Genomic DNA, 24,987 nt, shown 5'->3' with positions numbered 1-24,987 from the left:
TCAAACTGTCAAGACCCAGGCTACAGAGCACCAATAACCATACGCAGAAGCCAGAATCTATCTAATATCTTTATTAAGGAAATATATAAAGTTAGTAAAAGCAAATGTAAAAGATAGTCCAGAAGCAGACCTTTCAGGAAAGGTCAAAATTAGTCCAAGGAATTAATGTCCAATATGAAATATTAAGGTCCAAAGTTGTAATCCAATAACCGAAACACTCACTTTGCCAAGCAAAGTGAGGGGAGATGACAAGGTCCTTTAGTCCATAAAACTTGAGCGTGGCTAGGAAATAACTTGATACTAGTAACAAGGCTTGAACGTGGAACAAGGTAACTAAGAACAAGAACAAGGTCCGTGGAATAACTTGGTAAAATCCGTGAAACAAGGCAAGGATTAGTCCTGGGAATCAAGGCAAGGTCCGCAGGTAAACAAGGCTGGGAAGCAAGGCGAAGGCTGGATAGCAAGGCAAGGCTTGAGCATGAGCGAGGCTTGAATCGGAACGCGCTGTCCAGACACGACTCGCTCCGTAGGCTGACGAATTGACTCCGCGAAGTTGCTACGCGGGCAAAACACCTATATAGAGTCCAACTTTCTCACCAAAGCGGTTCTCTGGGAATCAGAAACGAAAGCTAAACTCTGAGACCAGATGTTAAACTCCTTAAAGATTCTCACGAGAACCAGTGTTAATTGGCAACATTCTTAGCTGCTATCCTCGCACTCCTGCGCGAAGCTGAATCCAAACTTCTCTGTTGTTTACAAAACTCCCGGCGCAAGAACACGGGAGAAGTAGGCTCTGGGGTTGTTTGACATACTTCTGGGGCACAACTTTCTTGCAGGTGCAAGGTTCCCAGATCTGCCTGGGAAAGATCTGGCTGAGAGGAATCCAGTTCAGACTGGGAAGGTAAAAAACCCAAGTTTTCATCTTCATCAGGAATTACAATGTCCTGAGCAGGACTACAAGGCCCATGGTTCATCACACATTACACCATGCTGGCTCTGCAGACATTTGATATAGCACTGCCTCTCTGCTTTGGATTTAGACTGAGCTAGCAAAGAACAAGATTGTTCCACCATTATATACACGATTCTGATTGATCATAATCTATGAAATGTAAGTTTTTTTTAAGAATCTGGAAACATCCCAAAATATTTCCTGTCTCAATTAATGTGAGTGATATTGCTTACATCTAACCCATACAGCAGGAAAATGATGCAAATAAAAACTCATACTGAGAAAAGAGAGTTGGATAAAAAATAGTGCCTGTGTGCTATATTCCAAAGTGGCTTTATCATCAGCTTAAGTGATAATTCATTGACAAAATCATAAAAATGTTTTTCTTATAGAACAATTTTTAATATGCTTTTAGATGATATCGCAAAATCTAACAGTTTCCACAGAGCAGTCTTGATCTCCTTGTTTCTCATGCTGTAAACAAATGGATTCAGCATGGGAGGAAGTATAGTATATACCACAGCGAACGCTAAATCAAGTTTAGACGAGGTACCAGTGGGAGGCTTTGCATAGGCAAAGAGGCCACAGAAGACCAACATGGAGACAACAGTGAGATGAGGAAGGCAAGTTGAAAGCGCTTTTTTCTGTCTGTGAACAGAAGGAATTCGAAGCACCGTGGTAAAGACTTGAACATATGTCACAGTAATAAAAATAAAGCATCCTACTGTCATACCACAACTTACAATGAGAAGCCCAACTTCCACTAGATAAATGCGAGAACAGGAGAGTTTTAGTAACTGGGGGATTTCACAGAAAAACTGGCTGATCATATTAGAACAGAAAGTGATTGCAAAGGTGCCACCAGTGTGTAAAGTAGCATACAAAAGACTAGTAGCCCACCCAATAGCTACCATCTGAAGGCAGGCTTCCTTGTGCATGATTCTCTCATAGTGGAGTGGGTTGCAGATTGCAATATAGCGATCATGTGCCATTACAGTGAGCACAACTAGATCCAGTGACGCAAAAAATAAATAAAAGAAAACTTGAGCAGCACACCCATAGTGAGAAATTGACCTATCACCCTTGAGAGACATGGCCATCAACTTTGGCACAATCACTGAAATTGTTCCAAGGTCAATCGTGGCCAAATTGAATAAGAAGAAGTACATAGGAGTGTGTAAGTGGTGGTCAAAGACAATTGCAATGATAATGAGAAGATTGCCTATTACTGCCATTAGATAAAGAGCTAGGAAAATGAAGAAGTGAAAAATCTGCAGCACTCGGATGTCTGAGAATTGGAGCAGCAGAAGAGTTGGCATGGAAGTGAGGTTGCTCATGTCTTTAGTCCTTGCAAATTACCTGTAAAAGGAAGATGAGAAGTCTTACTAATACAGTACACTATTTTTTAATCCTAATCAATTCTGAAAGGATTTTGATTATTTAACAGTGAAAGCTGCCCCCTCCCTATTCCTAATATGATTTATGGACAAACAATGGCAACTGGTTTTGTTTCTTCAGAGATGTCATCCCATTGTTTCATTAACACCAGTAGTTATATACTGCTCTTCCAATCAAATATCGATAACATTGGCCAAAACATATTTTGGTGCCTCAAATGTTGGTCCTGTTTCTGGATATATTTAACCTGCTGATTCCAACAATGGCACAATTATCTCCTATTGGCTCTCATTTTTGAGATGCAGAACACATACCTTGTTTTCTGCTGCTCTGTAGATTAGAACTTGAAGCAATGAGTTCAAATGACAGAAAAGGAAATTCCACCTGAACATTAAGAAGACCATGAGAGCTGTTCAACAGTGCAACTCTCTGCCTTGGAGTGTGATGGAAGCTCCTTCTTTGGAGGCTTTTAAACAGAGGCTGGATGGCCACATGTCAGGGGCTTTGGTGGTGCTTGGCATGGCAGGGAGTTGGGCTGTGGTCTCCTTCAATTCTATAATTTTATGATTCTACCAATCTCCATCTGGTCACCCATAGAAAATCATGATAACCATATCTAAGAAACTAGAGCTGATGCACTCTGTCTATTGCAATGTTCGGAATCAGCACCCTCAATTAACCCCAGGGACAGGCCTAAAAATCATGACACCAAGAAAAAAAAAAGGGGGGGGGGTCCTGTGAAACTGATGAATAGAAAGTCTGAAGTAACAATCCAAACCCAAAGATAACATTATTCCAGGCCAAACTTCACAGCAAAGTGAGACCACCCTCCAAAGTTAAGAAGTGTATATACAGTAATATGTTACAATATCAACTCTAATAATAATAAATATATATTTTAAAAGATAAATAGATCTTATGTAAATATTTTAATGATTCTAGGGTCTACTGTTGAGTTACAGTGTGAATAGTCTAATTTAGAAACTAGGTATTCATTTTTTAAAATCTGAATTTCAGGAAAATAATAGTCATAAGAAGTTTTCCCAAAGAAGTTAGCCCAGGACTCCCTTTGCTGTCTTTCCTTTTTATTCTGGCAGGCCCTTAAGAATACCATTTTTTGGGGGGGGATCATTGTATACTGTGCTGGACATTTACCTGTTTTCCCTCTGCTTTATAAAATTATTTATATTGTGAATTAGTTTTAATTTTTTGGTATGATATTACAATGTTGTATCTCAAAGGCAATCTATCAACTCCTTTAAGCACTGGTGTAACTAAACCCCATCTGATTTTGGAAGTTAAGTAGGGTCACCCCTATTTAGTATTTAAATGGGTGATTGCCAATGAATCCCAGGTGCTGTAGCTTATATTACATAGAAATGAATGGGGAAAACACCTTTCATATTCTTTGCCTCAGAAAACCTTAGGAAATTCCTGGGGTTGCCATGAAACTTGATGGCACATTCACAGGAACACAACATACATTCACTTGGCCCCTTCCTCATTTGATAGTAGCCACTTCCAGACTAAAACTGTTGTAATTAGACTGTAAGCAGGGAAATGTGTGAAAGCAAATTATCATTTGTAGGGAGTTGTTTCAAGCTCTTTGATGGTGCAAATGTTCAATTATTCTGTTGCATAACTAGTGAAAGAAAAAGGTACTATTTCATAAATCATAAATCAGGAGGGCAATTTGAGAAGGAGAGAGCTAACAGAAATATCCATATTCTTTGCTCCATTACTCTAAGCGGTTGCATACAATTTAAAATATGCAGATATGCAAACATTAGAACAGAGTTAAACATAAACAGTATTTAAAAATTCATAGTTAAAAACCATTAAAACATATTCAAAGCATACTCAAAGTTAAAAGCCACAGCACCCCCTGACTTGATCTTAAAAACCTTCATCTTTTAAATCCTGCCTGAATAAAAAGGTTTTAGCTACCACAGAAAAGACAGCAGGGAAGAGGCCATTCTGGCTTCCCTGGGCAGGAAGTTCCAGAGCAGAGGGGCAGCCACTGAAAAGGCCTGCTCTCTCATTCCCACCAACTGAGCTTGAGATGAAGGTGGAACTAAGAGAAGGGCCTCTTCTGAAGATCTCAGGACTTGGGCAGATTCGTATAAAGGGAGGTGGTCAGCCAAATAGCTTGGACCTGAACTGCCTAGGGCAGGGGTCTCCAAACTAAGGCCCGGGGGCTGGATGCAGCCCTTCAAGGCCATTTACCTGCCCCCCCCTCAGTTTTAGACTTAGGCTTGCCCAAAGTCTGAAATGACTTGAAGGCACAACAACAATCCTACTTGATTATCTCATTGGCCAGAAGCAGGCCCACACTTCCCACTGAAATCCTGATAAGTTTACAGTATGTTGGTTAAAATTATTTTTTATTTTTAAATATTGTATTGTTCTTTCATTTACTAATATTGTAAATGAAATATTGTAAATGAATGATATGGTAATAATCATTTATTTATTTATTTATTGCAGTATTTCTACCCCGCCCTTCTCACCCAATAGCGGACTCAGGGCAGCTAATAATAATAATACAATATAATAATATTGTATAATATAATAATATCAATTATATATTATATATTAAATGTAATATTACTAATAATATTACGGTATAATGGTATAGTACAATATAGTAATATATAATGCTAATATTGTGCTATGCTAATAATATAATATATCGTATGTACATACAACTTGTAAGCCGCATTGAGTCCCCTTCGGGGTGAGAGAGGGTGGGGTATAAATGTAGTAAATAGATAAATAAGTAATGGTTGCTCGGCGGGTTTCTTGTGCTACAAATAAGACATGTGCAGTGAGCATAGGAATTTGTTCTTTTTTTTTCAAATGATAATTTGGCCTCTCAACAATCTGAGGGACCATGAATCGGCCCTCCACTTAAAAAGTTTGAGGACCCCTGGTCTAGGGCTCTAAAGATCATAACCAGCACTTTGAATTGTGCATGGAAACAGACTGGCAGCAAGTCCTTGCGAGAACTCGCGAGAAGAGCTAGGCCTCAATTGAGGCTTTCCGCATTCGGCGAGGAGGGAGCCAATGGTTCCTGCCGCCAACGCCACCGCCACGGCTGCCGCCGCAGGTATGTGCGAGGTCTTAGGGGGCGCAATTTCGGGGGGGGGGGCAGCCACTAGGTTCGCCTACAAGGCGAAATTACCTAGGGCCGCTTCTGTGTAGAGGTGAGAAAAAATGGAAAAGACAGGTGTACATTTTCATAGATGTGCATGTTCATATTTGTCTGCTTCAACTAATATTTCTACAGCCAGTGTGGTGGAGGGTTTTTAACATTTGATTATGAATAAGGAGACCAGGATTGAATGCCCTCTCTGCCATGGAAGCCCACTGTGCAACCTTGCCAGGCTACTCGCTTTCTCAGCCTCAGAAGAAAGCAAAAGCAAAACCCCTCTGAATAAATCCTGCCAAGAAACCCTTTACTTTAAGGTTTCCAAATGCCAGAAGTGATTTGAAGGCACACAGTGAAAACTACTTTCCCCATTTCATAATCTGCTATGAATTGCTATCTGGAAGGATGCCTATAATAACAACAATGATGGTGGTGGTAGTGGTTCTACACTTTTGAATGCAAAGTTGTACATATGAAAGTATTACATTTTAATTTAATTTAAAAAACTCAATTTTGCAAAGAATCCAACTTTTTCTCTCATTTGTTTTAGCTTACATCAACCAAATTAACAATACACAGTAGTAAACATAAATGTATCACCATAGAGAATTATTATATTCCAGGAAAAAACAAAGGCATCATCAGTTTTTCAGCATGGTCTAATGTGTTTTTTCTTTCCTTCCTTGACAATGAACGAACTTGAATATTCAGTTTTCAAAATGTCATATATCTGAGATCCTATTTTAAAAAATCTTTCCGTATTTAAGCTGGAATACTAGTAGTCTTGGCATATCAAATGTGTGGCTTACAAAATATTCAAATGGAAGGACCTTGCATTTTTATCTTGATTCAATAGCTAACCCCCTGATAAATTAACATCAAGTGACTCTCTGTGTGTCAGCATTTTAATTTTCATCCATAAAGCCTGTCTGAGAGACTGTATCTCCTTTTATGAGCCCATTTGAGTTCTAAGATTCTCAGGTAAGAGCTTTCTCTTAGCAGGGTCCTTCCACACAGCCATATAACTCAGAATATCAAGGCAGATAATCCACAATATTTGCTTTGAATTGAATTATCTGAGTCAACACTGCCACAGTTCACTATGGATTTTATATAGCTGTGTGGAAGGGGCCTTAGGCTCCTACGCTTCTATATAAAATCCAGATTATCATCTTTGAACTGGATTATCTGGCAGTGTAGACTCATATAAATCAGTTCAAAGCAGATAATGTGGATAATCAAATTTGATAATCTGAATTATATGGCAATGTAGAAGGGATCTTGGTCCCCTCAATGTTGCAGCCACATCTGGCATGGGCATGCGTTTTCTCAATGCCTCCCTACAGAATGGGAATTTCCCTACACAGATGGCTAGGCTAGATCGTTCTATAGTCTCCTTTCACTAGCAGGTGATGACCTTTTCTTTTTGAAAACTCTTCAGCTATTTTCTGTATTTTTTTATCGTCGTAACACATTAAATGTGTTGAAATTAGTTTTTCAATAGAATTGCTTATTTCATTGTGTTTAGCTACACTTGTATAACATTTGTCATAGGTTACCTTTCTTCCATACTGGAAGAAGGTTGGAGTGGATGGATGAATGGATGATAGATTGATGCCAGCACCAAGCAAGAGTATTTTACAACATCTACTATATTATAGTATCAGTGTAGACCAGTGGTTCCCAACCTTTGGGCCTCCAGTTATTTTGGACTTCAATGCCCAAAATTCCTAGCCAGTTAACCAGCTATTAGGAACTGTGGGGGCGGAAATCCAAAACACCTGCAGGCCCAAAGGTTGGGAACCACAAGTGTAGACTCATATAATTAACTTACCTGCATTACATGAGTCTATACAGTGCTGATGGAGGTTCTATATCAAGGAGGGAGTAAAATATTCAAGAACTTGATAGAAATGTATTCATATGCCACTGTACTTGATCTGTACATCCAGGGACATGGTTTGTAACCCATGAAATCATATGGAAAAATAAATGGATGTACCATAGTAGACTCATGGATAATCACCATGTTTTGATGATTTTTTTTAAAAACAAAGAACCCTTCACACGCATACAGCCAATATTTACTTTAATGAAAAAGAAATTGCAATATGGAATAAGTTTATTCAACCTTTGTAACCATATTAATTTTTGGCATAGAGTGCAGCAGATAGCTAGCTCAACTGTTATTGCAGCTAGATAACTCTGAAGATATGTGTTGGCACTGGTATAATGTTGGAAAAGTGAACTAATACATATAACTACTCCCTGATAGTGCTCAGAAAGATGTTTGTCGTAATGAAAATGTTGCAAAGGTTCCTTTTAGTGGAAAGTGAACCATCATCTCCCATGTGCTCATTCTCCCATCTTTATGCACACAAATACACAGCCCTGCTGAATGAACAGTTGCTCACTAAGCTTTGGCTGAAAATAATAATATCTGACAATGTCTGCATGTACATATGATTGCCTTGCAAAATGATGGTCATTCAATGTATAAATTGAACAGTACAATGTGGATCTCTCTCACCATTGTCATGTTTCAACTTTATGGAATGACACAAAAACATTTTAGCAAATGCACAGCCAACCAAAAATGAAAAGATTGTTCTGTTTTGCTTGTTCAATTATAGGAAAGAATTATGACAACAAAAGCATTTCCAAAAAGAATTATAAAAATAATGGTAGGATAGGTGGATAGAGACATGATACATAGAGACAAATTAGATATATAAGAAAGATAAAGAAAGACAGAACCATAAAGGAGGAAATGACAACTTTGTAACACACTATGTACCAAATACCTTTAATGTGCTTCAGGTAGACACTCAGCCTTAAGATTCAACTTCTCCTCCACTTTCCATTACAGCATGACAGACAAGGTTGTCTGTTCTCTCTTTCCAGAGAATTCAGTAATGCAGTGACTATTGCCATAAATGTGACTGATCACCTTTTGGTCTATACTACAAACACACTATCTACACAATTGAGGTTTATCCTCACAGCAACAAATAATTACAGCATATCATAGAAGGAGCATTATTTAGATCTGTTTAGGTTTCTTGGGATTTTATTCCCAAGAATCCAGTACGTCTGATCAGAAGTAACAACTATTGAATTCCTCCTCTCCTGGGTGTTCTTTTCCCCACTCTTACAACAAAATTAAAGTACAAAAGAACACCTGCCCAATTATTTCTGATAACATGATAAAGGATCATATTTGTAACTTTTTTGTGAGACATATTCTAATCATCTAATTTGCACATGTTATTAGCTGTGATATATTCTTGAAAGAAAATTCCAAATGTAGAACACAGTCTTTAACTTGAAAGGTGAAGAATGGGATTATGATCTAAGACAATGTTTCTCAACCTGGGGTCAGGACCCATGGGGGACGTCACAAAAGGGGTGTTAGATGGGTCACCAAAGACCAGTATTTTCTGTTGGTCATGGGGATTCTCCGTGGGAAGTTTGGCCCAATTCTATTGGTGATGAGGTTCAAGGGGCTCTTTGGTTGTAGGTGAACTATAAGCCCCATAAACTACAACTCCCAAATGTCAAGGTCTATTTTCCACAAACTCTAACAGTGTTCACATTTGGCATTTTGAGTATTTGTGCCCAGTTTGATCCAGATTCATCATTGCTTACTTCCTCAGTGCTCTCTGGGTGTAGGTGAACTACAACTCCAAAACTCAAGTCAATGCCCACTAAACCCTTCCAATATTTTCTGTTGGTCATGGGAGTTCTGTGTGCAAAGTTTGGTTCAGTTCCATGTTGGTGGAGTTCAGAATGCTCTCTGATTGTAGGTGAACTATAAATCCTAGCAACTACAACAATCCCAAATGACAAAATCATTCCCACCCCCAACCCCACCAGTCTTCAAATTTGGTCTAATAAAAATATATCCTGAATATTAGATATTTACATTACGATTCATAACAGTAGCAAAATTACAGTTATGGAAGTAGCAACGAAAATAATGTTATGGTTAGGAGTCACCACAACATGAAACAAAATTACAATGTCCATGATTCCATACATTGAGTCATGGCAGTTAATTCAGACAAAGGCCTTTAGGTTTTGGCATTCACTTTAATGGTGGATAGTTGATAATGTGCCAAGGACTTGTCATATATTTGCATCAAAAATGATGTAATCTGGAAGCTGTTCATGTCATAACTACATTAACATCAAAGTCTGAACTTTTTTATTTTTTATTCTAGAAAAAATATTTTCCCATTTTAAGGGCAGCTCACACTTGAGCACCCCAAGAATGTAAGAGCTTGAAACCAGATGAGCAGTTGCAACTGAGTTAGGACACTTTATTTACATTAGATTAAAGCCTTTTATACACTGCCCTATATCCCAGGATCTGATATGAGATTATCTGCTTTGAATTGTATTATATGAGTCTCCAGATGTTTTTGGCCTACAACTCCCAGAAATCCCAGTCAGTTTACCAGCTGCTAGTTGAAAGCCAAAAACATCTGGGGACCCCAGGTTGAGAACCACTGAGCTAAAGTAAGAGAAGTATAGTTTTCCTTCCTAAGGCAGTGTGTGTGAGAGAAATAAATTTGGTTGGTCTAGGAGTATTGCACGGAATTTGTCCGTGTTTCCTAATGACATGAATTCAGCTGAAGTGAGGAGATGTAGTTGCTAGCACCAAACAAACTGATGCCAGAAGGGTAGTATGTCATGGAGGCCATATCCCATAAGACAGAAGTGTAGAAGCAGAGGCAAAACCTTTGTAAGTTTTGTCTGCCCCCCTCCACCACCTTCCACTCTGGATCTTGTCACATGGATTGGACCAATGGAGTATCAGTATGAAGAGACACAGGTTGTGAACATGGCACTATCTACAGGACCTATATAGATTTCTCAGGCTGCATTTTCATGAATATTTCCATATGACAGCATATATTAACCAAAGCTTACTCAGGGTTCAAATGTAGTTTCAACTCAGTGGTGGCCCCTCGGCTGTGGACCTCCCTCCCCAGTGATGTTAGATCAGCCCCCTCCCTTCTAACCTTCAGGAGAAAAGTAAAAACTTGGCTCTGGGATCAGGCTTTCGGTGATTAGTACAGTGCAATAATAGACTTGGAATTACAGATAATTGATGATGGAACAGCCTTGGACTGTTGTTCATGTTACCAAGATGCTGGTTCTTGTATTGTCAAATTTCTTGTTTAATGTTCCTGTCTATGCTAATGTACCTTTGGAGGATTTACCTTAGAGAGATTCCTGTGTTCGTGTTCATGGGAATACCATGGATTACGTCTGTATTCTTGTACTTCTGAAGTTTGGAACTTATTATGGCATTTTTGGATTCTTGCTACTGAATTCTGGCTTATTTTGTGTATTGCATTTTATATTCTGAAAGTCTCTTTTGGACTTGACATTTTTTCCATTTTTATATACTTGCTGCAATAAACATTTTATTACTGGATCACTGCATTAGATGAAAGGATGTCTCAGTGCTAGGGTGCAATATTTGATGTTGAAATTAAAACACCATTTAACAATTTTAAAAATCATAGAGGTTTTGTTAATTTCAATATAATTATTAATCCATATACTGAGGATGCACAAATATTTTATTATTATTATTATTATTATTATTATTATTATTATTATTATTAATAATTTTATTTCATACCCGCCTCTCCTCACAGCTCAAGGCAGGTTGCAACATTGCTAAGACACATAATCAAAATGCATAATCATTTGAAAACATTCCCTAGAATACACATATTAAAATATATTTCCAGAAAATACATATAATTGCAGCCATGAAAATCTTCAACAATGTATGAGAAGTGTAGACTTAAACTGTCAGAGAGAAATATTAACATTTGAAAGATCATATAACTCAATTCTCACAGAACCACTTTAAATTTATTTTTATAGGAAATCGCAACACGTAACAGATTTTGCAAAGCAGTCTTGACCTCTTTGTTTCTAACACTATAGATAAATGGATTTGATGTTGGAGGAATTATGGTATATATCATGGACAAAATGGAATCCAGATTAGAAGATTGAGCAGTAGATCTTGCATAGACAAGGACCCCACTGGCTACAAACATTGTGACAACGGTGAGATGGGGAACACAAGTGGAGAGGGCTTTTTTCTGACCTTGTGAAGAAGGAATTCTAAGCACAACAACAAAGATCTGTACATATGATCTAATGATGACGATAAGGTACCCTAATGCTAAACTAAATGCCAGAATAAGAAACCCAGTTTCCATTATGGAAATACCTGAGCAGGACAGCTTTATTAATTGTGGAATTTCACAGAAGAACTGATTGACAATATTGGAACAGAAAGTATTTCCAAAGGTGCCACCGGTGTGTAATATGGTATAAATAAGACTACCAATCAGCCCAATGGCTACCATCTGTAGGCAGGCTCCTTTGTGCATGATTCTCTCATAATGGAGAGGGTGGCAGATTGCAACATAGCGATCATGAGCCATAATAGTTAGGACACTAAAACCTGAGGTCGCAAAGAACACATGAAAGAAAACCTGAGCAACACAGCCGGCATAAGTAATTGACCTATCATTCTTAAGGGACATTGCCATAGCCTTGGGCACCATAACAGAAATTGATCCAATATCCGACATGGCCAAATTAAAGAGGAAATAATACATAGGAGTGTGAAGGTGGGAATCAACTGCAACGACAGTGACAATGAGAAGGTTACCTATTAATGCAGTCAAGTAGAGTGCTAGGAAGACAAAAAAGGATAAGATTTGTAGTTCTCTCATATCTGAGAATTCCAGCAACAGAAAAGAGGATGTAGAAGTAAAGTTATTCATGCTGTTTTTGATATCTTCATATTTCCTGTAAGATGAGAATTAAAAAATAATTAAACTACACTTTGGAATATCGGCCATTTTAGTTTTAATCAACTCTTTTTTCTTCAATAGTGAAGTTTTTGCTACATTATTTGGGAAATAATTTTTTGTGTTTTTTTCTGAGAAATGTTATTGCAATAGTCCTGTGTAGAATAATTCCCATAGCAACCACATCCAATAGGAACAAAGATTACAGATGGACTGCAGCCATAAAGTGAACAGACATCACTCTCATATTTACATCTAAGAAATCTCTAGCTACATTATTATATATAAGTTTTAATGTCAGTTTAATTTATATCTTATTTAGCCCATCAATTCCCAGCCTTTTGTGTTTCTGAAGAAATTAAGAGAAATGGCTTACGATATCAGCATATTGATGACATATCAAAATTTTCTGAAGGTTAGTTCATAATGGTTTTATGTGCCGCAGTTACATGTCTTAACATATACACAGGCAATGAATAGGGTGGAGTTAATACATCAACTCTGTTCTCAAAGTCTGTATTTCAAATACAATAATAGGTTGCTTATGCTTTGCTCTTCGGTATTAATGGGAGAAGGCAAAATTGGTCTATTTTTTAAAAAAGATTTTCCTTTCTCCAAAAAACAAACTCTCAGTAGTTAAATCAGTTTTTATAATATTATTTAGATTTTCGTATGGGCTATCTAAGTATTTACATCCAGCTTTCATGGATTAACATTGATTTGATAAAATATAAGTCACAAAACAAAGACTGTATGAGTAATTGTAGTCAGTCACCCATGAAATCTGAAGAAGTTTTGTGTAACTAATTACCACATACATAGTCTGAAATAAACTGACTATTTAAAAAAAATCACAAGACTCATATACTCCTTCCCCTCTTTCTAAATTGTTGCATAAGTGATACTGATTGATTTGATATTTCTGTTACTTTTGGCTTTATGCATATGACAAAGAACTAATGTTTGTGTTCCTGAAGACGACAATCCTGGATTGTGTGTCTACGTGCCTTGAAATCACCTCTAGATTTAAGGATATCATCTGGTTTCCTTGGGCACAAAAGCTGGGTTTTTTTCCAGTAGCTCCTGCCACAATATAGGATTACATAAGTTTAATATTAGAAGAGGGAACTCACTAAGCACTTTGGTGCTTTGAGTTGGCAAATTTCATGCTGCTAACCTACCTTCAACAGTGCATGAGTGATGCTAATCTAATATGTATTTATATTGTTCGTAGATCAACAGATAGAGCCAATATTAGAACTGGATAAATGTCTAGTTCATTGTTCAGTAGGCTGCTAGAAGAATTTGCCCAAAGGTACTTAACCATTACACAAAAGTAAGGAGAGATGAGTCACAATCTGATTTATTCTCATTCTTCCATTATCAGACAATATATACATTGCCCCACTAAATGGACAGTTATTTTTCTGGAAATTGTCTGGTTACAATGATACCTATATGGTTTGGTTTAGAAGATACCAAATGAAGTGCATGTACCTTAGCAAACAGAAAAACAAAATCCTAGTGTTTTAGGGATTTAATAATTACTTTTCCTTATAATAGATAAGGAGGGGTGGATAGACTGAAAAATCATCAGTTAGACAAACAGAAGATAACAAAGGGCATAACACTCTAGAATACAACAAAATAAAACTTACCCAACACACATTTAAACAATTTTAGGCAAGTAATTGTTATTGTTAAATTCAGCCACCCGTCCAGCATCCATTGAGGCATTGGTAGGTGAGGTTATTCATCTTCTCCTTGAAGCATTTTGAACCACACAACATGTGAACAATCTGTTCATTGCTTTGGTCGACATTACTATCATGTATAAAGATAGCACTGACTCATAACAAAAAAGGCAAACATTAAATGCTCAAAAACAGGTAACAAATAAACAACAGTGAAGGCAAGGCAAAACATGAAATAAAATAAACTTAATATAACTTGTAAACAGCCAAAACCAAAGGTTAAACTAAATAAACATAAAAAGTGCAGGGAATGCTAAAAAAATGCTTAGAGAAGAACTAAGTCCAAATTATGATGTTATCCCTGACTGTACTAAAATATGATGCATCAAACAGTGAAGGTCAACAATGGAAGGTGAACAATGTTCCTATTTCAGAAACCATTGAAAAATATGTTGTCAGACAGACAACCTATTTTGGGACAGACAGACAGACAGACAGGAGTGTTGGCAAAGATTCGGGCATACAAACAGTGACACTTATCCAAACACTTTTAATAACTTTACTGCACACTTTACAAGCTCTATACAATTGAAACTGTACAATTTCTCACCTTCTAATTTTCCCGCTTCAGAAACTAGTTATCAAAAAGACAGGTAGGTAGATGGTAGGTAGGTAGGTAGGTAGGTTGGTAGACAAACAGATAGATGATAGAGACAACCGGCAAACAGCTGTGGTAAGCAAACAAGTATCAATAACACTTATACAAAGACCTTTAGTAGCTTCACTTCACACCTTCAAGGCTCTGTAAGATGCAGCTCCACAGTCACCTTTCATAACAATATGATGTGGTAGAGTGTGAGAGTCCATCTGTCCATTGCCCACAGCATTTGCAATCACTCAATAATTAGTACAAAATTTGTAGCATTTTTTTGGGTATACATCTTATGCTATAGATACATTAGTTCTGGTAAACAAACAGTGACACTTATCCAAACACCTTTAATAGCTTTACTGCACACTTTACAGGTTCTATACAATTGAAACTGTACAATTTCTCATCTTTTAAATTTCCTGCTTCAGAAACTACTCATCAAAAAGATGTTAAGACAGATTGGTAGATAGATAGGTAGACAGGAAGATAACAAAGGAAGGAAGGAAGGAAGGAAGGAGGGAGGGAGGGAGAAAGCAAGCAAGCAAGCAAGCAAGCAAGCAAGCAAGCAAGAAAGAAAGAAAGAAAGAAAGAAAGAAAGAAAGAAAGAAAGAAAGAAAGAAAGAAAGAAAGAAAGAAAGAAAGAAAGAAAGAAAGAAAGAAAGAAAGAAAACTGGCAAACAGCTATGGTAAATAAACTGGTATCAATAACACTTACACAAACACCTTTAGTAGCTTCACTGCACACCTTCAAAGCTCTGTAAGATTAGTACAAAATTTGTGGCATTTTATTGATTATATTATCCAATGCTATAGATGTATTAGAAACATCAGATCTGTAAAAATAGCAGGAACAAAATGTGGGTGCAAGCATTCATTGCAGCATATCATTGCAACATGTCTGGCAGGAAGCCTCTTTAAAGGTTGTTTCTCTTACTGGGGATTTTAATCCCAACAGGACAGCACAGCTGATCAGAATTTCCCTACTCCCCATGGAATGTTGTTTCATCCACTTCTACCACAAGATAGATCAGACAATGTATACATCTCAATTATATCTTCTATTTATTTATTTTTTGGAAAAAAAATCATTTACAAAGTAAATACTTGTCTAGGATTCTGGCCTCAAGATTGAACTTCAAAGACTCTGGCAGAAACCAGTGCAGGTGGTCCCGGTGGTGATGGGCACACTGGGTACTATGCCAAAAGATCTCAGCCGGCATTTGGAAACAATAGACATTGACAAAATTACAATCTGCCAACTGCAAAAGGCCACCCTACTGGGATCTGCGCACATCATCCAAAAATACATCACACAGTCCTAAACACTTTGGAAGTGTTCGACTTGTGATTTTGTGATACGAAATCCAGTATATCTATCTTTTTTGCTGTGTCATACAATAAAATAATATGCCAACCTAGCAGTTCAAAAACATGCAAATGTGAGTAGATCAATAGGTACTGCTCCGGTAGGAAGGTAACAGCGCTCCATGCAGTCATGCCAGCCACATGACCTTGGGGGTGTCTACGAACAACGCCAGTTCTTCGGCTTAGAAATGGAGATGAGCACCAACCCCCAGAGTCGGTCACGACTGGACTTAACGTCAGGGGAAAACCTTTACCTGGCTAGTGCACACAAGTACATATACACATTAATAAAGTGATTTAACACCAACACTTATATTTTATATACATAATGAGGCATGGGGTGGGTAGTGCTGGCTCCAGTGGTCACCAGGCTTTCAGAGGGAGATATATATTGCTTCTGCTCCTACCACCACAACAAAAATAAAGTGCATCTCTCTTGGTGTTGCTGCTGCTTCTGTTACTCCTTCTGCTGCTGTTGAGACGAGGGCACAAGCTGGAGCCTCTCAATCTGGACTGGCAGAGTACATTAGTATGTGGAACACTCAAAGAACTTAAGAGTATTTATTGTTTATGAGAAGAGGAGTAAATTCATCCTACAAGAGAAAAATATTGTTTCTACTGTGAATGTAACAGTTCTTTATTTGATTGTTTAACAACTCCTTTTGTATCTGTTTTCATATTGATGTATTGATACTAAATTTAGGTTTAATGATTTCTGTATTATTATAATAAGTGGATACTTGTCTTTGTAGTTCCAGGGAACCCATTTTCTTCTTTTTTAGAGTACATTAGTGCCCATGGACAGTTAGAGGCTGAGGGGGGGGGGGTGCAAATAGTCCCTTGTGACTATTGAGAAGTTTACTCAAGAGTTGGAAGAGGGATCTTAGGAGGCTTTCGGATGGAGTCCACCGCAATTTTTCTCCAAAACACTGGTGGCTCCCAACTACAAGGTCCCCTTCTGTATGACCTCCTCAAGGATGGTGATACCATCCCTGTATCAGGGTGCAGAGAATGTGTCGAACAGTTGATGGATGGTACTGGCTGGACGTCCATCCACTTCATCACAGACATTAGGTCCACCCGTGGTCTACCTCTCCCTCGCTGGGCATTGGTGAGAGAGAGAGAGCACACCATGGAAAGAGGACATCTCTGGGCCTGCTCCACATAGAAGTGCTTGACAAGATTCATACTTCTTCCAAGATCTACCGGGTCATAGACCGCATGCTGGAGGTATGGCTGTCTGGGAGGCGGCAGCTCACCTGTGGTTTTATGGCAACTGATAATGGGGCAAATATAGTGCAGGCAGTGGGGAATGCTGGCTTCTGGGGTCTGGGCCATTCTCCACCTCACCATCCATGAAGGGCTTGGGCTAGTTAGTACGCCCTCTACAGAGACCCTCCCAAGGGGCATCTGGGACATCACTAAGCTGATTGACCGGTGCCACAAGATCACAGACCACTTCACTACAGTGCCAAGGCTGGAAGATTGCCCTGGAAGAGGCAGGTCATGGTCCATATTGATTCCTTATGTAGTGCATCTAACCAAAAGATAGTGTATGACTATGTTGTCACTCATCTTTTTGTACTTCAGCAACTTGTAAACTATTATTTTGTAACCAGAGAGTAGTAGGGAGCTATACAGTTTGCAATTGGTTTAGTGGTGTATTATTAGTAAATACAGAGGTGTTGCTATGTATGAGACATATATGTTTCCTTATACAAGATCTTGTCATTGATATTTTTATTTGTGTATAAAATCATGTTATAATTCTATCAGAGTGAAAATATTCATATTAAAATATTTCTTATTTGAAAATTCATTTCAATAGTTCTAATAATGTATGTCGCTGATAAGTAAATACGTTGTTTTCTCACCCTGCTTTTAACGAAAAAAGAAAATATAGCCATTTCATCCCAATGGTTTGTGACTTTTGGATTTTGATGTTGAAAGTTGGAAGTATTTCACACAGAAACCAAAAAATCATAGATTTTTTTAAAAAAATTGGTATAATTATTAATTGATATACTGAGGAAGTAAAAACATTTTGTACCATTACTGAGAAGAAAGTATATAGTATAGTTCTATTTTACAAAGTATGGGCCTGCTGATAATAGTCACCTTAGTTTTTCATGCATTTTTCGTACCTTAGTTTTTCATGCATTTGATGCAAGTTGGAGACACTGTGCCTCAAGAAAGAGTGACAGGCCACTTGATATCTAAATATATTTTATCATTCCCCTTTCTTTTTAGTCTACTGCAATTTTTCTCCAAAAAGTGAAAAGTGAGTTGTTAATTCCTTTTCTATAAATCGTTCTTGTTGGTTTTTGTGGATTTGGAGGTATTTTTGGAATGTTCTGCATGGATAATCTTATATACAGTTTCTGGAATTTTTAATTACTTTTTGCTGAAATCATCAAACAATCTTATGCTATACTAAGAGATGTTGGATATGCTTTTCTTTTATGGTAAAAGATATAAAATATTTAAGTTTTTAAGATGATATTTATTAGCTTTAACAAATATAAACTAATGCATATTGAGATAAACAGCACCCAAGAAAAAAAAGTAAAAAAGAAGGACTATAGATAAATAACATACAGTGTATGTATATCTAAAACTAAAGTTCATTACACTTAATTCTAACACTAAACTGACATAATGGTTCATTACTAAGTCACTAATCTACAGTATTATAATACCTACAACCACACAAACAATACATTACAAAGCTACAAAAGAACTCTGCCCCCTAATGAACTCTAATAAAGAGAGGAAAATAACTAGCAAAAGATATGTTATTCCATCATTACGGGTTTAACTAAATTCCACTTGCTAACATTACCAGATCTTTTTGCTCAGAAATCCATAAACAATTTCCAATCTTTCATGAAAATTACAATTTATTTATCTTTCAGAATCCACATCAGTCAGGCAATTTGGGCAAATTCTGTAAATTCAGAAACCCATTCTTCCATTCATCGGTGCTTCAATTCATTTCCAAGTTTGAGCATACAGTATTCTTCCAGCTCTTATTATATATGTGAAGAATAGTCCATGGCGTAGTCCAATTTCTTCTCAAAAATGTCCAGCAAAAACATTTCTGTTTATATTCCACAATCCACATTTAATTTAATTTTACTTTATTTTCATTAAGGTATGGATCTTGTCACCTTGTTGCAGGTCCTTGTCAGGAAAAGATCTTTCCTTATTCTGACAAGCACGACATACATTTGAAGCATTTGTGGACATTTTTGACAACCTACTTCGAATTAAGTGCTATCTATATATCATTTTATGTATATTTTCTTACAAAGTTACTAGACTAGAAGAATTTATGTCATGCCATTTTTTAAATGTTCATTTGTTCATTATGCCTGCAACCCTTGACCCACCTTATCATTTTACAGATTCAGCTTCTATCTCTAATTTCAAAGGACATTGTCTCACTTTTGAAAGTATATGACCATCATCTTTACACCATTACAAATAAAACTGATTTTCTCCATCTTTTTGCATGAGTTCTTTTTGTCCTGTGGAAATATCATTTTAAGTTATAAATAAGCAAACCAATTGGGATCTGACTCTTGGCAAAACATTTGCTTTTATTAGTGCAAATTCCCCTATAACTGATATATTAATTTTTCCCATTTGTTTCTAATTTCTCATATGCCTGAAGATTCTTAAAAATTCATCGGGTTGTGATCTTTTTTTTTCTGGCTAAAATGTTTTTCTTCATTTTTGACCTGTAAAATAATTATCTTTTGAACACTTTGTGAAGCATCTTAAGTTTCTTGTATAGAGTACATAGGGTGCTTCCCAGTTGCCACGTCCTATATATTTACATTGTATATTGAGGAAATCTGCTGAAGCAAAATTCATTGCCCCAGCAATCAAACTGGGAAGATGGAGTAGCTTCAAACTGAATGGACCTAGGCACACTTCTTCAAGCATTGAGAGGCCATATGCTGGGACTGCAAGGAGTAGCTACTTCTGTTGACCCCAAGCTGTTTATAGAAAATCAATGATGACCTGGGAATATATAAGCAGCCAACAGTACTTATTATCTCTGGGTGAAAATGTACTATCAAATTATGTTCTATCTGATAAATGAAGCTCAAAGAAATTACACAGAAGAAAAAAAGAGAGCTCAACCTGTGTGAGAGGACCTGATGCATGAGAAGAGTGGAGTTAAACATTCAGACGGAAATATTAACATTTGAAAGTTCATACAACACAGTTCTCACAGAACAACTTTAAGTATGTTTTTATAGGAAATTGCAACATGCAACAGATTTCGTAAAGCAGTCTTGACCTCTTTGTTTCTAACACTATATATGAATGGGTTTGACATTGGAGGAATTATGGTATATACCATGGACAAAACTATATCCAAATTAGAAGAGTCAGCAGTAAACCTTGCATGGACAAGGACCCCACTGGCTATCAACATTATGACAACTGTGAGGTGGGGAACACAAGTGGAGAGGGCTTTTTTCTGACCTTGTGAAGAAGGAATTCGAAGCACAACAACAAAGATCTGTACATATGATCTGATGATGAAAATAAGGCACCCTAATGCTATACTAAACGACAGGATAAGAACCCCAGTTTCCATTATGGAAAAACCTGAGCAGGACAGCTTTATTAATTGTGGAATTTCACAGAAGAATTGATTGACAATATTGGAACAGAAAGTATTTCCAAAGGTGCCACAGGTGTGTAATGTGGCATAAATAAGACTAGCAATCAGCCCAATGGCTACCATCTGTAGGCAGGCTCCTTTGTGCATGATTCTCTCATAGTGGAGAGGGTGGCAGATTGCAACATAGCGATCATGAGCCATAATAGTTAGGACACTATAACCTGAGGCTGAAAAGAAAACAAAAAAGAAAACTTGAGCAACACAGCCAGCATAAGTAATTGACCTATCATTCTTAAGAGACATAGCCATGGCCTTGGGCACCATGACAGAAATTGATCCAATGTCCGACATGGCCAAATTAAATAGGAGATAGTACATGGGAGTGTGAAGGTGGGAATCAACTGCAACTACAGTGATAATGAGAAGATTGCCTATTAATGCAGTCAGGTAGAATGCTAGGAAGACAAAAAAGGATAAGATTTGTAGTTCTCTCATATCTGAGAATTCCAGCAACAGAAAAGAGGATGTGGAAGTAAAGTTACTCATGCTGTTTTCGGTATCTTGATATTTCCTGTAGGATGAGAAATACAAGATTTAATTTTAATAAATTCACTTTTCTTGGGCAGTGAAGTCTTCAAGATAGTTTTTACTACATTATGTTTGGTTTCTGAGATATGTTATGGCAATAGTCCTGTGTAGTAATTTGTATAGCAACTATATGCAATATGAACCAAGATTACAGTTGGACTGCAGCTACAGCCAGAACAGACATATCTCAAATTCTTATGTCATCTAAGAAATCTCTTGCTACATTATTAAATCTGTAGCTTATTAGTGACATTGACATATTGGTGACATGTCAAAATATTCTGAAGGTCAATTCATAATGGTTTCAGGTGGAGCAGTCTTAACATATATACACACAATGCATACGGTGGGGTTTCTGCATCAACTCCATTCTCAATTACTATATTTCCAATAGAATAATAGAAGGGGTTGCTTGTGCTTTGCTCTTCAGTATTAATGGGGGAGGGCAATACCGGTTAAATGAGATTTATAATATTATTTAGGTTTTAGTATGGGCTGTCTATTTATCTAGCATCTGTCTGTCCCAATTACAAATCATAAACATATCTTTCAAACCAACCACCAGCTTTCATGGATTAACATCAATTTGCTCAGATGCACTGATATACAAACTAAAGATTATATGAGTCATTGTCATCACTTATGGCATTTGAAGAAGTTTTGTGTAATTAACACATGCCCAGCCTGAAATTAACTATTTCTTTAAAAAAATACCACAGGATTCACACCCTCCTTCCTTCTTTCTAAATAGTTACATAAGTGATACTGACTGAGTTTGGATTTCAGGGTTTTTTTTTAATACTACAAAGAATTAATGCTTGTGTTCCTTAAGATGACAATCCTGGGTTGTATGTCTATGTGACTTGAAATCACCTCTAGATTTATGGATATCATCTGGTTTTCTTGGGCACAAAAGATGCAGCTGTTGTTTGCCAATACTTCCACCATAATATAGGATTACATAATGATTTCATGCTGCCAATCTACCTTCAACAGTGCATGAATGATACTAATCTAGCACATATTTATGTTGTTTGACGATCAACAGATTGCTAGTGCCAATGTTAGAACTGGTTAATGTTCTAGTTTATTGTACATTAAGGCTGCTAAAGGAATTTGCCCAAAGGAATTGATTAGTTTAGATAGTAAAGAAAAAAAAAGCCATTATAGAAAAGTAAGGAGAGATTAGTCACAATCTGATTTATTCACATTCTTCCATTATCGGACAATATATACGTTGCCCCATTAAATGGACAGTTATTTATGTGGAAATTGTCTGGTTACAATGATATCTATATGGTTTTGGTTTAGAAAATACCAAATGGAGTTCATGTGAAAATACCTTACTGAACAGAAAAACAAAATCTGAGTGTTATTCTACTTGTGCCACTACAAAAGAGATTTAACAGATTATTTTGCCTTATAATAGATAAAGAGGGTGGATGGATTGAAAAAAATCAGATAGACAAACAGAAGGTAGCAAAGGACAGAACACTCTAAATACATTTAAATCAAACTTACCTAAATACAAGAATTTTAGGCAAGTAATTGTTATTGTCGAATTCAGCATCCCATTGAGCATCCATTGAGGCATTGGTAGGTGCAATTATTCATCTTCTCCTTCTCCTTTTGAGCCACATGACATGTGAACAATCTATTCATTGCTTTGGTCTACATTACTGTCGTTTATAATGATAGCACTGACTCATAATTGACACAAAAATGATAACAAGGTGCCAAGAAAGAGCATCATTTAAGGCTGTATTGGTTTCTTGAGATTTTACTCCCATGAGTCCAGCTCACCTGATCACAAATCATTGCTTCCATTCCCCCTCCCATCTAAAGTGTTTTCTTCCATGTTTATAACAAAACTGAACAGCAAATAAGCATGCCAAATATTTCTGATTAAACCAATAAGACAATGATACACTTGTGAGGAAAGAACATTCAAAAGATTAAAAAGACATATCATTGAAAACAAATTATTTCTTATGCAAAAGTATTCAGAATTAATAGAACAATGAAAAGAATACTGAACTAATCAAGCAATTTCAATCCGGGGTTGCAATGAGAAAAAAGCTATAATAAGTAATTGTTATCAGAAAATAGGTACTGTCCAGATTTGCAAACCAGTATGCATTCACAAATGTCATCTGAGTGATTTCCTTGTCAGTTGCACATTGGTTGCATGCAGATCAAGGCTGTAGAGGCCTAGTTGATAGAGGCCTAGTTGAAGAGCATGGCCATTGTATAAGTAGCCATTTCTGTTAGAGCTACCACAGAGTATTTTTCAGTGCACAAATGAAATGTGCAATCATCTCCAAGAATGTATGAATGTACAACTTCCATTCAATGGGAGCCGAACTGTGAAATGGTACAACAACCACCTAACTCCATAGATGGTGATTATTCTGTTCTGTCAAGTTGTAGGATCTTGACCTTGGCTTTTATCATTGCAGTTACATGTTTTTCAGTAGCAACCTTTTAAAAAGTTTACACTAAATTAATGTTTTTCCTGATTTGCAGCTCAACCTCAGACATAAATTCCATTTGTGTCATAATATACTATTTTGCAATTATTATGGAATGATATGCCCAGAAATTTCATAAACAAGTCACACAAAATCAAGGATGGCAAAGGAAGTGCAAAGATGGAGTGACACATGGAACTTCCTAGCCCTGTTGACCCATGATTGTAGGGACCATAAGCCAGAAAATAGTAAACTTTTGCCTAACATAGCTTTTGTGATGCCTCATGGGCCTTGTAGTCCTGTTCCTGATACTATCGTGGCAGATGAAGATGAAAACATGGGGTTTTCGCCGGTTCAACAAGAGCCGGATGTTGATGTTTGCCCTCAAGAATTCAGTGAAACAGGCCTTGGGCAGTACTCCCCTCCGTTTCCCAGGAAGGAATCTTATTCGAGGGACAGAGGAGTTAGAGAAGCTAATCGGAGAAGTTTAAGAATCGCTGCCAGACAAAAGACTGATTAAGCCTGTTTCCCTTGGGAAATTCTAAGGAGTCATGCACCTGGACAGAGTTGGGTTTCGCTTCTCATTCTCTAGGGAAAGAGATTGTTGGCGGGAAAACGAGACCCAATATAGGGGTTTGGCGCGAGAGATTCCTTGCGGAGTCAATTGTTCAGCTTGAGGAGTGAGATCGTGTGTGGACTTCGTAACCCCAGTTCCTAGCTTCCCGGATCAAGCTTTCAAGCCTTGCCTTGCAGTTTAACCACGGACCCTGTTCCACGCTTCATGTTTGCTTGTTTTCAGTCACGGACCTAGTCAAGAATCAAGTTTATATCCAGCCTTGTTGTCAAGTTTCAATGGACTTCTAAGACTCTGACATTTCCCCACACTATTGCTTGGCAAGAGTGTGTGTTTTGGTCAAGTGGATTAAAACTTTGAACTCTAATATCATTTATTGGACAATACATTATTGGACTATATTTGACCTCATTTGAAAGGTCTGCTTCTGAACTATATTCTTCACTTGTTTTTATTGATTTTATAAATTTCTTTAATAAAGATATTAGATAGAGACTGGCCTCCGTGTAGGTTATTGGTGCCCAGCTGCCAGGGTTCTGACAGCTTTGCCTCTGCATATATCATATAGCCTTTATATAGACAATATAAGCGCTTTGTATGAACCAAAGTAGTATGTGCAACACTGGGCCTGTGCCCCTCCCTTCCTTCA

At 37.2% G+C, this 24,987-nt stretch overlaps 3 protein-coding genes across 3 annotated transcripts; all 3 read right to left on the bottom strand.

Annotated features, from left to right (window-relative positions):
• Positions 1 to 984: 984 nt before the first annotated feature.
• Positions 985 to 4,165, bottom strand: LOC100561777 (olfactory receptor 14A16-like). Its single transcript, XM_003224573.4, has one exon. The coding sequence runs from the start codon at positions 2,287 to 2,289 to the stop codon at positions 1,339 to 1,341; it is 951 nt and encodes a 316-aa protein (XP_003224621.3). The 5' UTR covers positions 2,290 to 4,165; the 3' UTR covers positions 985 to 1,338.
• Positions 4,166 to 11,352: 7,187 nt separating this feature from the next.
• On the bottom strand, positions 11,353 to 13,317 carry LOC134292461 (olfactory receptor 14C36-like). The gene has a single exon (XM_062957486.1). The coding sequence runs from the start codon at positions 12,323 to 12,325 to the stop codon at positions 11,378 to 11,380; it is 948 nt and encodes a 315-aa protein (XP_062813556.1). The 5' UTR covers positions 12,326 to 13,317; the 3' UTR covers positions 11,353 to 11,377.
• Positions 13,318 to 18,121: 4,804 nt separating this feature from the next.
• Positions 18,122 to 23,506, bottom strand: LOC100562172 (olfactory receptor 14C36). Its single transcript, XM_016995835.2, has one exon. The coding sequence runs from the start codon at positions 21,249 to 21,251 to the stop codon at positions 20,304 to 20,306; it is 948 nt and encodes a 315-aa protein (XP_016851324.1). The 5' UTR covers positions 21,252 to 23,506; the 3' UTR covers positions 18,122 to 20,303.
• Positions 23,507 to 24,987: the final 1,481 nt, after the last annotated feature.

This window comes from Anolis carolinensis, chromosome 6 (genome assembly GCF_035594765.1).
Source record: "Anolis carolinensis isolate JA03-04 chromosome 6, rAnoCar3.1.pri, whole genome shotgun sequence".
Taxonomy (NCBI): domain Eukaryota; kingdom Metazoa; phylum Chordata; class Lepidosauria; order Squamata; family Dactyloidae; genus Anolis; species Anolis carolinensis.
The sequence above is the reverse complement of the archived record's forward strand: the minus strand, read 5'-3'. Positions and strand labels throughout refer to the sequence as shown.

Excerpts from the sequence above, each read along its gene's own strand:
- LOC100561777 (XM_003224573.4), bottom strand. The coding sequence starts at position 2,289 with ATGAGCAACCTCACTTCCATGCCAACTCTTCTGCTGCTCCAATTCTCA.
- LOC134292461 (XM_062957486.1), bottom strand. The coding sequence starts at position 12,325 with ATGAATAACTTTACTTCTACATCCTCTTTTCTGTTGCTGGAATTCTCA.
- LOC100562172 (XM_016995835.2), bottom strand. The coding sequence starts at position 21,251 with ATGAGTAACTTTACTTCCACATCCTCTTTTCTGTTGCTGGAATTCTCA.